Source organism: Aotus nancymaae, unplaced genomic scaffold (assembly GCF_030222135.1).
Source record: "Aotus nancymaae isolate 86718 unplaced genomic scaffold, 86718_ANA_hifiasm-v0.15.2.pri h1tg000043l, whole genome shotgun sequence".
NCBI lineage: Eukaryota > Metazoa > Chordata > Mammalia > Primates > Aotidae > Aotus > Aotus nancymaae.
In genome coordinates this window covers 13,572,851-13,586,409 of record NW_026988457.1, presented here as the reverse complement: position 1 = coordinate 13,586,409, position 13,559 = coordinate 13,572,851, and the positions used below count along the sequence as shown (strand labels likewise).

General features: G+C 34.6%; 1 protein-coding gene and 1 non-coding gene across 4 annotated transcripts in view; one reads left to right on the top strand and one right to left on the bottom strand.

The window, feature by feature from the left end:
- NAA16 (N-alpha-acetyltransferase 16, NatA auxiliary subunit) overlaps positions 1-13,559 on the bottom strand; it is a 60,319-nt gene that overhangs the window by 8,562 nt on the left and 38,198 nt on the right. Inside the window, exons 10-14 of one of the 3 annotated variants that reach the window (XM_064361776.1) lie at positions 11,819-11,891; positions 9,101-9,270; positions 8,606-8,758; positions 5,565-5,693; positions 115-328 (exon numbers count right to left, since the gene is read on the bottom strand). In XM_064361776.1, coding sequence (XP_064217846.1) covers positions 115-328; positions 5,565-5,693; positions 8,606-8,758; positions 9,101-9,270; positions 11,819-11,891 — 739 coding nt within the window. Of the gene's footprint in view, positions 1-114; positions 329-4,855; positions 4,992-5,564; positions 5,694-8,605; positions 8,759-9,100; positions 9,271-11,818; positions 11,892-13,559 lie in introns of those variants that run through there. The other 2 variants (XM_064361777.1, XM_064361778.1) reach the window with 2 other exon arrangements.
- Positions 12,452-12,555, top strand: LOC135268825 (U6 spliceosomal RNA). The gene has a single exon (XR_010337161.1). It is a non-coding gene; the product is annotated as a U6 spliceosomal RNA (small nuclear RNA).

Here is a 13,559-nt window from a genome sequence, read left to right as displayed (position 1 = left end):
CTAATGTTTGTCTTCAACTTAACAGACAATATATTAATATTTTCTATGTATTATTTATGCCAATGGCATCATGAAATTTAGTGTCCTTTTAAAATTAAGTTCCTGTTCAGTTACCTGAGTTCATTTCTTGTTGTTTGCTTTCATTGGTTAAGGGATTATCATATAATTTCAAGTATATTTCAATTGCTGATCTAGCAGCCTTGAAATAAAAGGCATGTCTTCTGAGTATGTCTTCTAGTCTCAAAAGGTCAACATAGGCACGAAGAGTCATCTTTCTCATGCAGTATGTATGGAAGTCGAATTGGTCATCGGTTATCTCAAAAAAATGCTTAAAAACAAAATCACAAAATTAACCTTTACATTTATGTCAATAATGTCTACCTCTGAAAAAAAAAATGTAAAAAGCCCAAAAAACAATAAACAGACACAATTTTCACTTAGCTGCCCTCTCCAGTGTTTATCACTGTAAAGGATATGAATATTTTTTGCATTCAACTTGAACTTTCTCTTCCTACAAATCATGCCCATTCCCTATAAATTATTTTTTGTGATGATACTCAACTTCTACGTAAGTCAAAAGATCAGGTTATTTTTAAACCTGAAAATTAGTATATATTAATATTTTAGTTTTTATGAAATATTTTCCTCCATATTCCCTAAAAACCAGCATGGCACAGTTAAACAGAGCTCTGAATGAAGTCTAAATATGTATAGGTTCACACTAAATATTTACAAATCCAACTGCTCTACTCAACTCTACGCTTTTCAAGGGCAATCCTTACCATCTCTATTCCCACTGCCTGCCACACGGCCTAATACACAGCAGACGTTCAATAAGCACAGAATTTGCTCACTCAAGAGATAAGCTTCTTATTAGGTATGTGACCCTGAATAAGCCTTTTAATTTCCTAGACCCTTAATCATTTAATCTAAGTTAAGAATAAAGAAATCTATACAGCCAATTTCTTAAGGTTGTTAAAGAATCAAATAGCATATTTTAAAGTTCATTTTCAACAGTAAACTGTTATATAAATACAGAGCTTTATGGTTTTCTCTTACTCCATAAGCTCCCATTAACCTACCTACATTCTATTTTAGCACAAGTTCTGAATCTGGAGTCTATATATAAACAAGCATAAAAACTTCTTCCTAAGGAGAGAGCTCAAAGCTTTCATCCAATTTTCAAAGGATCCATGGCCAAAAGAGGTTAAGAACTAATCTCTTCCAATAAGAGGTGAACACTAACCCTCTGTGCCCCCCAAACAAAATTTTATACTTGTACTGTTTCCCCTGGATGCGTTTCCATCTCTGACTTCTTCTTCCATACTTTAGTTTCTCCAAAATCATACAGAAAAATGAGTGATTCAATACACCAATATAGACCAAGCTTTCCTACTAGTTCATGTTCCCTCTGTCCTGGAGATAGTTAAGTCATTGTGCAGAGGACACATTAGTAATTGCCCATAATCATCTGATAATTATCTTGGTAATTAGAAACACACTATACACAGAATTACATTAACTACCTGAGACTTTAAGAGAAAAATTGTAAGAAGAATAAAAGTACATAGTATGGAGGGCAAGAAAGAGAAAAAGTTAACATTTCACATTAGTTTATGACTAAAAAGCCATGCTTTACTGATGTTATATTTGAAAACTGCATCCTTCCCATCAATAACACCAAATCGTAAATAATAATATGAACTTTTTTTTTAATCAAATGATTACATATTTCATAAAGCTGTAGTGGTTTCTCTTAATGTAAATCAAATTACAACTAGCACCACAAGAATATTTTTAAAAATTCAATACAGTTAACTAAGGAAAAATGGCAGCACTAAAAGTCCTGGAACACATAATCAGATGAAAACATCTAAGAGATTACAGGACATTTTTTCAGATTGAGAAATATCTGAAAAAAGGCAGATGACAAACTTCAAGAGATATTCCTAGCAGCTTTAATAGACAGAGATTTTAAGTCAAGTCTTGGAGGGGGCCGTAAGTAACCACAAATATTTAAGCCACCTCTTTATCAGTAACAGCCCATAGGCTGCCTCTCTCCAGTTAATGTCTTCCATATTGGGTGACCAACTTACTCTAGTTTTCCAGAGGCTCTCTCAGTTTTTCCACTGAAAGCACTGTGTCTTGGGAACCCACTAAGCCTCAAGCAAACCTGGCTTGTTAATCACTCCATAATAAACTAATGGCGGTAGACAGAATATGGCTAAATTAAAAAGAAGTGGGATACTGCAGCTACAGCTGATTATAATCATTGCTTTTGAAAGAAGGAGTGTATTGCAGAATACTACATAGAAACAACCAAATAATGTTGGGTTGAATATTTTTAACTTTTTATTTTGAGTTATAGATACAGAGGAAGTAGCCAAGGTCCGACATATGCCCTTCCCTCAGTTTCCCCCAAAGGTTACAGCCTACATAACTACAATACAATATCAAAACCAGGAAACTGACATTGGTACAGTGTCTATATAGTTCTATGTGATTTATCATTTGTAGAGTCATATAACCACTACCATAAGAAACACAGAACTACTCCATAACCATGAAACTCCCCTTTGGGTTGATTTTTTAGTCTCTAAATTTGTAAACCATAAAAATATGCTACATGTCACCAACAGATAAAGTTAGTTTCCCTGTACCTTTTGGCCAAGTATGAAGGGCGTGATAAAAATCACTTACAAACTACGTATTCAAATCTTTACATATAGCTCATGCCCTTAATTCTCTCCCACTAAGCAAGAATTAAGAAAAGCTGTTCACAGCTTTAGAGTGTCATGTTTTTATTTTTTAAAAAACTCCTCATTAGGTCCTCTCCTTCCCATTACCTCTTAGAGTTCCTGGATGTGACTAATAAGAGAGCTAATACAAAGAAAAAGAAACAAAAACCTCTGGACTTAAAAAAAGAATAACTAGGTCAAAAATAAGTAACTCTATTTACTTAATAGAGAATCTGTCATTATAAAGCATGTGTCAATTTGATAAAGATTAAGATACAATAGAAGAATAAAATTACGATCTTCCTATGGGTTAGATCTATCAGAAGTCCTAGGTCTTATCAAATAGAAGTATATACATTGTTGCCCTGCTTCAAATATAAGTCAGCACTCTAAAATAATAATCCAATCACCAGAAGTCTAATAGTAAAAGAAAAAACGGAAAGAAAGAAAACTCAATTCTTGAAAGATAAAATAGGTTAAAATGTTATTCTGAACACGAGTTTACATCTGATAGTTTGAAGAAGGTTGTTTTGTTTTAATAAAACTGAAGTTTCAAACATCAGATTGGGTTGGACTACACAACCCTAAAATCTTATGAGGAGGGACAAGATGAAAACAGAAAAGATACTACATTTGCTTATTCTAGAATTATAATGTTTCAAATTCTATTACTAACAGCTTATACCAGTATGTACCCTGGTTGAAACTGCCTTCAACAAAAGAACTCTTGAATGACTTCTTCAAGGCAGAAAAGACCTAATCTTTATTTGAACTTATTTCTCAATTCACTAATTCTCTATTTAGAAGGTAAATGCAGTATTTCTGTGTTTCTGAAAGGTGTTCCTGTCCTTATTAAAATATTCAAAACTCAGGGATAAGGTAACTCATGCAGATACCTATTATAATAAATCTAAAGTTTATAATGATTCCAAAATCCTTCCAATGATATCACTAAGAATTTTAGATTATATTAGAAATTAAGAAGCATTAATCATTCCATCAACCTATTTAGGCACCCTATTTATATGAAACATATTTCTACATATAACCACACATGTAGAATATACATATTAACTCCAAGAGTTGTCTTCTTTGCTTTTAGTGTGGATCTATTCATTATCAAAGACTAGCTTATAAGTGGCATAAGAGTAGGCTCTTTTCTTGTGTGTTTCTACTTCTTTCTAATCTCAAATGTTAAGAGTAAGCCCTACAGTTTCCAGTGATAATTATGTAACATGACCAGAGGGTGACGATTTTTAATCTGTGACAACCAATGATTTTCCTGTAGTTTCTTTCTTCAAAAATGCTTTTTACCAATTAATTTCTTGAGGTATGCCAATAGTTTATCTGAAATTACAGAATTTTTTCCACGTAAATCAGTCAAAATCACTAAAAATTTAAGGGAAAGCATAATCTAAATGAAACTTAGTAACAAGATCTGCTTATCATATTCTAAAAATTCTCAAAAAATATTAAAAAGAATAAAGCAATATAGCCATCAATGTTAGAAATGGAATTCAAGTTCAAGTTCACAACTATAATGATCCTTAGGATATTCAAATTTCATTTAAACAGAAAATTTGGTAAATTTCTAGTTACGGTCTTACTGAAATTACTAATTCGTAAGTGCTCAGTAGCCTCTTCATAAGGGAAACAATTTACCTCTCACTGAGAATGTCCTAGTTAATAAAAATGTATCTATCCTTAATAACAAGCAGAATGCTTGCAAAATAATGGTCCTCTAAGGAGTGTCAAAACAAGCTAGTGATCTGTGGGGTTTTATCAAGGAAACAAGAACTTGATTTAAACTAGAATGCTCGGATATTTCACCTATCATCCCAAGGGCTTTATATTTTTCAAGGAGAAGATGAGGAGGATTTTTTCCAGAGATACAGCCATCAAGCCCAGGCTTAAAAGGGCATGAAAAACAAACAAACAAAAAACAAAAACAGCAAAAATTCAGTTATTTTTAAAAATGCTTGGGTATAATCCTAGTTCCAGTCCCCATCAAAAGCCACCCCATAAAATTTAGCCTTCCTTGTGGGTAATCTCAGAAGTTTCACATGGGAAAAAGGCCAAAGTGACTGCCACGGTGCAGACATCAGGCTCACCTGACTACGATGCCTGTGGTTCTATACTGCGTCAGATGGGAACAGTGGTGCCGATTGCCCCCACAACTGAGGGCTGCTGAGGACTGCCTCAGGGGTGCATTTGCGGCTCTTTTCCTCCTGTGGTCCATGTGGAAGGAGAGTGCTTCAGAGATGACAAAGAACAGGAAAACAAAAATTCACACAAAGGAAAAGAAAAGTCCCCTCACTAAGGCACATCACACACATAATCCTAAAAGCAAGCAATAAAATAAGCCTGCAAACCGGCCATAGATTGTTATACAGAATAATGAATGTGAGAGCAAATATCCTGGGAAGACAAACTGGAGAGAGACTGACTGCGGACCAGATCCTGATGTTTTAAAGGGGAAAGAGGTTGCCATCAGCTGTGTGTCCTCTTAGGATGGTGATGAATATCAAATAATGGCCTAATTAGGGAACAGAAATTTTCAATTTATGTTAATAGCAATAATCCTTTACTAACAATCCTTTTCCTTCAGACAAAAATATATAGACATGTCAAAAGCATAACCATTTAAGGATCAATACAGCAATCCATTGTTTACAACTTCTGAATGTAAAGAAGGTTAAAGATCAAGAATTTGTTTCACAATGAAGCTCCCAGAGTAGTTAGAAGAAGCAGATGATCCCATGTAGAAATCTACCTGCTTTTCATCACCTTACAGAGAAAACTGAAGTCAAAATTCTAACAACTTACCCTTTCTACTTCATGACATTTTTTCAAGGCATCCCCATATTTCCCCAGACGCTGGTAAGCTGAAATGCATTCTGTCTGAAACCACATGCACTGCATTTCATTTAGATTTTCCATGGCAGATGTTCCTTCCTGAAATGGAAGCATTCAAAACTATAGAGAGCGAACTATAAAAGAGATCCTAAAAAACAGCAAACAATAAAACATTTCCTCTTTTACAACTAGGGCTACAGTACTATTATGACAACAGCAGCAACTAGCAAATATATTAGTATGTTTCCAAACATAATTTTAAATTACAGTAGTCCCCCCTCACTCAAGGTTTCACTTTCCATGGTTTCAGTTACCTACGGTCAACCATGGTCTAAAAATATTAAAGGGAAAACTGCAGAAATTAAACAATTCGTAAGTTTTCAACTGCATGCCATTCTGAGTATCATGATAAAATCTTGCGCCGTCCCACTCCATCCCACCCAGAACACGAATCATCCCTTTGTCTATGCTACCCACCTGTAATTTTAGGAGCCATCTCAGTTATCAGATGGAAAACACACACATACATAACGTCTTATTTACTCAGCTCTGCTGGGGGTATTCAACACTCTTCATTTAAAAGACTCCAAATTACTAAATCTTAGTTTTTAAACACTAAAGTTTTTATTTCAACTATTTAAGAAAGCAGTCATATGAAGTATTGCCTATCTTCTGCCTTTCAAGCAAAAGCTATTTCAGCATTCCTTGCTGACTTGACTTGAAGTCACTGTAATGTATAACCAGTATGTGTCAAATTTGTTATTAATAGTTGCAGGCCTGTTTTTTGGTTTCCCAGTGTCCCACCTCCATTGTCACTTTCTTTGTGCCCATGTCTGCTTCTATCAGCATCTCTTGTTTCATGCCAACTCTTCTACTTTGATATTTCTCCTTTGAGGTGGGCTGACAAAACCAAATAACTGAATTTGTTAATTCAGGCTCAATAAAAATTCTGAGAGGAGTGTGAGACATAAATTAACCAATTTTAAGTGCAAGGATACTCAAGTTTTGTCACAGTCTAGAAGAGACATTTAAAATATATTTTGTATGACCCCAGGAAAGGATGGCAAAGGTGCATTTCTATAAATGATTTCAGTCTACAGTTCTTTTCACTTGCATTTTATTAGTTCAATTTTCAGAACACATTAAAAGTCTAAAAACTAGTTTATCTCTGGGTGAAAAGAATTATTGACATATTTTGTGTCTTCATTATGGATGTGTATATTTTCCATTTTGTATAATGGTCACATATTTTTATAAGAATTCTGTATTACTTTTTATTTCAAAAAGTTTATCAACTAGAACTATCTAACATACATTAGCAACTGTGTACAAAAATTCTAAACAGAAAAATCTGCAAGAAGGAAATATGCACACTTCACTCATTTATTGGTAAGCAGATATATCCTGATTATTCAGGGTGATTTGCAATTTTCTTCCCATGCCTATGTTGTTCACCACACATTATGGATTTGCCTGGCCAGCAAACTAGTGTGGATAAAGTGAACAAGCTCGCCATACAGCATGGCAACTTGTCAAAAGTGGATGATCAGAGGCAGTTATGATGAGAAAGCCAAGCCACAGATTTTGGTGACTACTCTCCTTAAATAACCAACTCCTCTCACCCTCTTTCTCATTCTCCTATGCCTCTGAAGATGCATTCTAGTGTCTTTGGGTTTTTTTGTTTTCTTAAAAATCACTGAACTTCTTTAAGTTAGATTCAGTATTCCTTATCAGAAATGTCTAGAACCAGAAATGTTGCAAAGCTTCTCAAATTTTGGAATATTTGCATTATACTTACTGGTTGACCATCCCAAATCCAAAAATGAAAAATCCAAAATGCTTCAATGAGCATTTCCTTTGACCATCATGCCAGTGCTCAAAAAATTTCAAATTTTGAACCATTTTCGAATTAGGATTTTCAGATTTGGGATGCTCAACCTTTATACTTCATATTTAACTGTATTTCACTTTAAATCTCTACCTTGGCCTTCCAGGTGGTACTTTTCTCTGAAAACATAATTGGTTTTATGTTTATTCCTTATACTCACTTCTTAATTTCAAACTTGTGATATTGTGGAAAGGGCACCGAAGACTTTGAAGCTAGCAATATTTATTATGCGGTAACTGGGACTATAGGCACATGCCACCATGCCCAACTCAATTTTTCTCATACTTTATGCTTCTGGTGTCAAGAAATGCTTCCCACCTCAAGCATAAAGAATGCTTCTTTATCCTAAAGATAAACTCCTATATGTTTTCTTCTACAAGCGTGAAAGGTTTGCTTTCCATATTTGATCTTTAATCTACCTGGAACTGATTCATGTACAGCAAAAGACAGGGATACTGGGTTTTTTCCCCCCAATAGGAGTAACTAATTGTTCCAGCAATATCTTTTCATCTCTCATTTTTACAGTATCTCTGGGTATATCCCATTTTCCAAATATGTGTGAAATCTGTTTCTCAGCTTTCTACTCTGTTCCATTAGTCTACTTACATTTTTAACCATGAACATGTATTATAACATAACAGAAAGTCTACGTGGAAAGGATATAAAAGGATGGTAAAGGAGGGAAAGGAAAGGAATGGATGTGTAGCCCAAAAAATCTCAGGAAATTTAAATTCCTGAATGTCACAGAGATTAGTTCACAGCAATTAGTTCTACACAAAAAGAACTCTATGAGCAAGTCAAAAGTAAGACAGAATTAAAAAGCAGTCACAAATTACTAGGAGGACAAAGAATTTGAGATATAAATCAAATTTTACACCTAAGTGCTAAAGTATGGCATACTGTTTATATATGAACCAAGATATTTTGCTCTTGCTATTGTTTTTTAACCATCCCCTGCCAGAAACATATACACAGACACACACAGTAAGAAACCATCCACAGAAAATGGGCTAAATGGGATTTAAAAAGTAATAACAAAAATGAATTCTTATGAACTTCAGTAGCAAACTTCACAAATCGTCTTAACTTAGACAATTACATGTTCATGTATGCTATTTCCTACCCTTGTGAACTTGGAGCACATTTCCTCTGCTTCTTTGATCATATTTGCTCGAAGCATGTATTTTGCACATTTGGAATTGATAAATCTATCAGCTGTGTCCAAAGACTGTGCTTCATCCATCCACTTTGCAGCTTCTTTGAGATTACCTATATGCTATAAAAGATAAAATATATCACAATTTATAATCAAGAGAGTATGAATACAATAAAGCAGAAAATAATTTGCACAGGGAAAACAGAAATCTGTCCCAATTTCTGTCAAATTTACTGAGAAATCAAAATTACAGTTCGCATTTACTAAGAGCTCAAATGATTACACATCTAATAATTACACATTGATTATACAATTAATATATATAAAACTACTCAAAATTATTAAGAGTATTAGAAAAAGATTATCAGGATGCCCTAGAAATTATTTTCACAAAGAAAGAACTCCAAGGATTCTTAGAGTAGCTGAATTCTTCAACTACAAAAAGCAGGATTGAGATTTTACCTTATAAATTTTTGCTTTCATATAGAATAATTCTATTAAAGTTGGAGTACTAGCAATTGCAGCATTAATATAATCCAAAGCCAAAGAATACTGTCCAAGTTTATCAAAGTGCTGTGCCAGGAAATACTGAACCCAAAGTAGTGTTGTCGGGGGTTCCTTCTCCCCATTCTCTGCAATCAAACAAATATTAAATTATTATAGGAAGAATGTAAAGCAAATTGCATACTTTCTCTCCCCTATTTCATAATGAAATTAATGACTATTGCAATAATAATAAGCAGGAAAAACTCAGCAAAGACTACTAATTTCAAAAGAAGGAATATGACTTCATAAAGTCAAAAAGTGGCAGCCATGAAGAGAAACAAGATTGTACTCTGACAGGCTTCTAACCCCAATCTCACTCCAAAGAAACAACACTGGGGAAAAGACATACATCAGTCTAATTCTGTGAACTCTCAGCTTGAAAGCAAAAGGGCAGTAAGACTAGGAAAAGTCAAGGAAAATAACTTGGAAAGAGATTTCCTAACTACCACTGCAAGATTTCAACAGTGGCAAGAACTGCCAAACTGCCATGGCTTACCATTTTCCAGGCCTCAATACTAAATAAGGGATACCCAAAGTTGAAGACTATGACCTATTGGAAGAAGATACACCCGACAAAGTAGAAATAACCCTGCCATCTGACAAAAACCTAAGTAGAAAAAATACAGCATAGTCCTCTTAAAAAAGCTGTCACATATATAAACTTAGCTGAGTTCTATCCTGTTCCCCATCCTGCAACCTCTAACTACAGAGGAGTAGATAAAGAAATACCAAGCTCTCAAAACGGATTTCAGAAGGGAAGACATACAGGTATAAAAATGAGGAGGAAAGAGTGAATATACCCACACTACACCAAAACAAACAGGTCTCCTAGCGTAGCTGACCAAATAACATGATAATGTAAACACACTATAGCACACATTAAAACACAAATATTACAATAAAGGCAATGAGTTAAGCATCTATTTTGTTCCTCTTATATAAACTATATTTTAAGGGAACCAAATATTTGATGTAGGAAAGTTCTTTATAAGAAAAATTCCAGTTAGCAAATACAGAAGAAAAGATCAGAATGAACAAGGTATCTAGGTAATGATCTTCAATGGCTGAGAGGCCAGTAAGAAATTTTTGTCTCGTTTTTTCACTAAGGCTGGAGTGCAGTGGCATGATCATAACTAACTGTAGCCTGAAACTCCTGGGTTCAAGTGATCCTCATGCCTCAGTTTCCCACGTAGATGAGACTACAGGTAAGCACCACTAAACCTGGCTAATATTTTAATTTTTTGTAGAGACAGGGTCTCACTTTGTTGCCCAGGCCGGCCTCCAAATCCTGGCTTCAAGAGATCCTTCTGCCTCAGCCTCCCACAGTGTTGGGATCACAGGTGTGAAGAACGACCGTGCCCCCTGCCGTCAAGGACCTTTTTAATGAGTATAACAGGCAAACATCTGAAATCTTTAGCAATCTTAACATCAAAAAAGAGAGACAACCAGAATGCCTCAAGTTTCCTGATATGATACAACAGGAAGCACAAAACACCACCTGTATTTAAACAGAACCTGAATCTAATCCAGCATGTAAACCTAACTATAACTTACAAGAAGTATGAATGACAGTGGAATACAGCAAATAATACCATGATTAAGAAATCAGCCATATCCAGAATATGGGATATGTAAGACAAATATCCCAAATGACTGTTTTTTTGAAAGGGAGGGGAGAGTTATTGTTCTAGATTAAAATAATGAGACATAATCAAATTATGGAGATCTAACAACCAAATATTTGGTGTGAAACTTAACTGGATCTATACCCAAATAAACCAAACACAAAGACTTCTTTTAGATAACTGCGGAAATCTGAATGCGGATTGGGTATCGGATATTATGGTATGAGGTTTTGTGTGACATGGCACTCAGTGACTTCTTCTGTTTAAGTGTTTTAAATAGAGATGCACACTAAGGTATTTACAGATGAAATAGTAAGTCTGGAATTTGCTTTAAAAATACTCAAAGAGGGTGTGGCAGCTCATACCTGTAATCCCAGCACTTTGGGAGACTGAGACAGGCAGATCGCTTGAGCTCAGGAGTTCAAGATCAGCCTGGGTAATATGGCAAAACCCCATCTCTACAAAAAACCCCACCCACACACAAAATTAGCCAGGCATGGTGGCACACACCTGTAGTCCCTGCCACTCAGGAGGCTGAGGTGGGAGGATCACGTGAGCCCAGAAGTTCAGCTTGGGCAACATAGTGAACCCCATCTCTTAAAAAATATTACAAAAATTCTGAAAGAATATTTTAGTATTTATAGAATACTACAAATATCGAAACAAAAAACCAAATTAAACAGGATTAAATGCAATAAGAGGGTAGAAAAAGCAAAGAATTTAGGGACTTAAGAAAAATAGGTTCCAATATAATCTAACTACATGGTCTTGGGCAAGCCATTTAAGCTCTCAAGTCTGTTTCCACATGTTAAAACAAGGTTAACTCCCATCTCACAGGATTATGGAAAATTTAAATTAAGTAAGATGGAAAGTGTTCTCATTTCATTCACCAATTTGAAACCTATTTATTAAGTAGCCATTAGTTAGCACAAATATACATAAAAGAGCATTACTGTGATTAAAAATGAAATGAGTCATCAAATTCCAATTCAATCTAATTTAAACTTACCATGTGGGCTAAAAAAGTCACATGTTTTAAGAGAGGCTTCATAATTAGTAACAAGTTCCTGGATTATAGAAACCTGTTAAAGAAACATATTTTTAAAATATAAAAATATCTTATTGAAGGTATTTTTACTCATTATGGTTTAAATTACATTTGAAAAATATATATTTCAGAACTATGAATTACTTAAAATGCTAGGGTGTCTGCTTTGTCCCCATTCCCATTATCAATATTTCCCTTTAGAGAAGGGGTGGAAAAAAACAAAATAATGGACACTGCTATCTTTATTAATAGTGTGACAGAACCTCATTAATTTTCATCTCAAAAAGTAATTCAAAGTTTTGAAGGACAAATTATCACTAGTTACTATAAAACCTTTTTTATCCAATAAACAGATATTTATATAAATCTGAATATTTAAATGGGTAAATTTGTCCATTATGTAAATATTCAGATTTTCTAAAATGTTACACATTACAAAAAAGTGAAATAATCCAAGGCGTGAAAATAAGTGAAATTAAAAATGACTCTTCTGCTTATTATTGTTAGCAACCCCACAGTAATTGTATTGTACTTAATACAATTATGGGTTTTCCCAACCAATTTACTTGTCTACCTACTACAAAATAAGGTCTAGTGCTCACTTCAGCAGCACATACACCAAAATTGGAACAACACACAGATTGACATGGCCCCTGTGAAAGGATGACACACACATTCATGAAGCGTTCTATATTTTAAAGGAAATAAGGTCTAGTATATTTCTTAACTGTTTTATGAAAACTGGAGCTTTAGACATCTTTATTTTCAGAATAAAACAATTATATTTCTTTTATTTCCCTAGGCCTCTTTACAAACTAACCAAAATTCACTATGGTTCCCCGACACTGAAGTGATCATGTGTCACAAACTCCTGAACAGATTTTTGTATATATGGCTACAAAAGAAACCTCTTCACGCATACCATTTACTATCAGAAGGTATGATTTAATTAGCTTTACTTTGAATCCAGATTACTCCCCACACTACAAAGACACAGGACAGTGTCCATGAATCCACTGACCATCCCAGACACCATTCAAAACACAAAAAAGGCCAAATTACAACACTTTTCAGGCCTATATGATAGCCTTCTCACATGATGTTGCAGCATATGGCAGAATTCTCTAGCACAGTTAAATGGACAGACAATGCAGAAATAAGACAGTAGCAGTAAGGAACAGAAAAGACAGAGTGTGAAAAAAATTTACACACAGTATTACTTCACTAAAACATGTATGTACAGATACCACATAGTCAATGAAAACACAACCAAAGACATTAGGATGGTGGAAAATGGGCATATTCTTTTTTAAAAAAAACATAGATTGTTTAATTTAAAAACAGAGGGTCTGAAAGTGTGATCTTTAGACCATTAATACTGTCAACATTAGTGTCAGCATCACCTGGCAACTTGTTAGAAATACTATTCTGTACAATCTGTTTTGGGGTGTGTGTGTGTGTGTGTGTGTGTGTGTGTGTGTGTTTTGGAGTGTGTGTGTGTGTTTAAGAGACAGGGTCTCCCTCTGTCACCTAGGCTGGAGTGCAGTGATGTGATCACTCACTGTAGCTTTGAACTCCTGTGCTCAAGTGATTGTCCTACCTCAGCCTCCAAAGCAGCTAAGACTACTGGCATGTATTACCATGTCCTGCTAATTTTTGTTTTTTTAAAAAATAGAGTCTCACTATATTGCTCAGGCTTGTC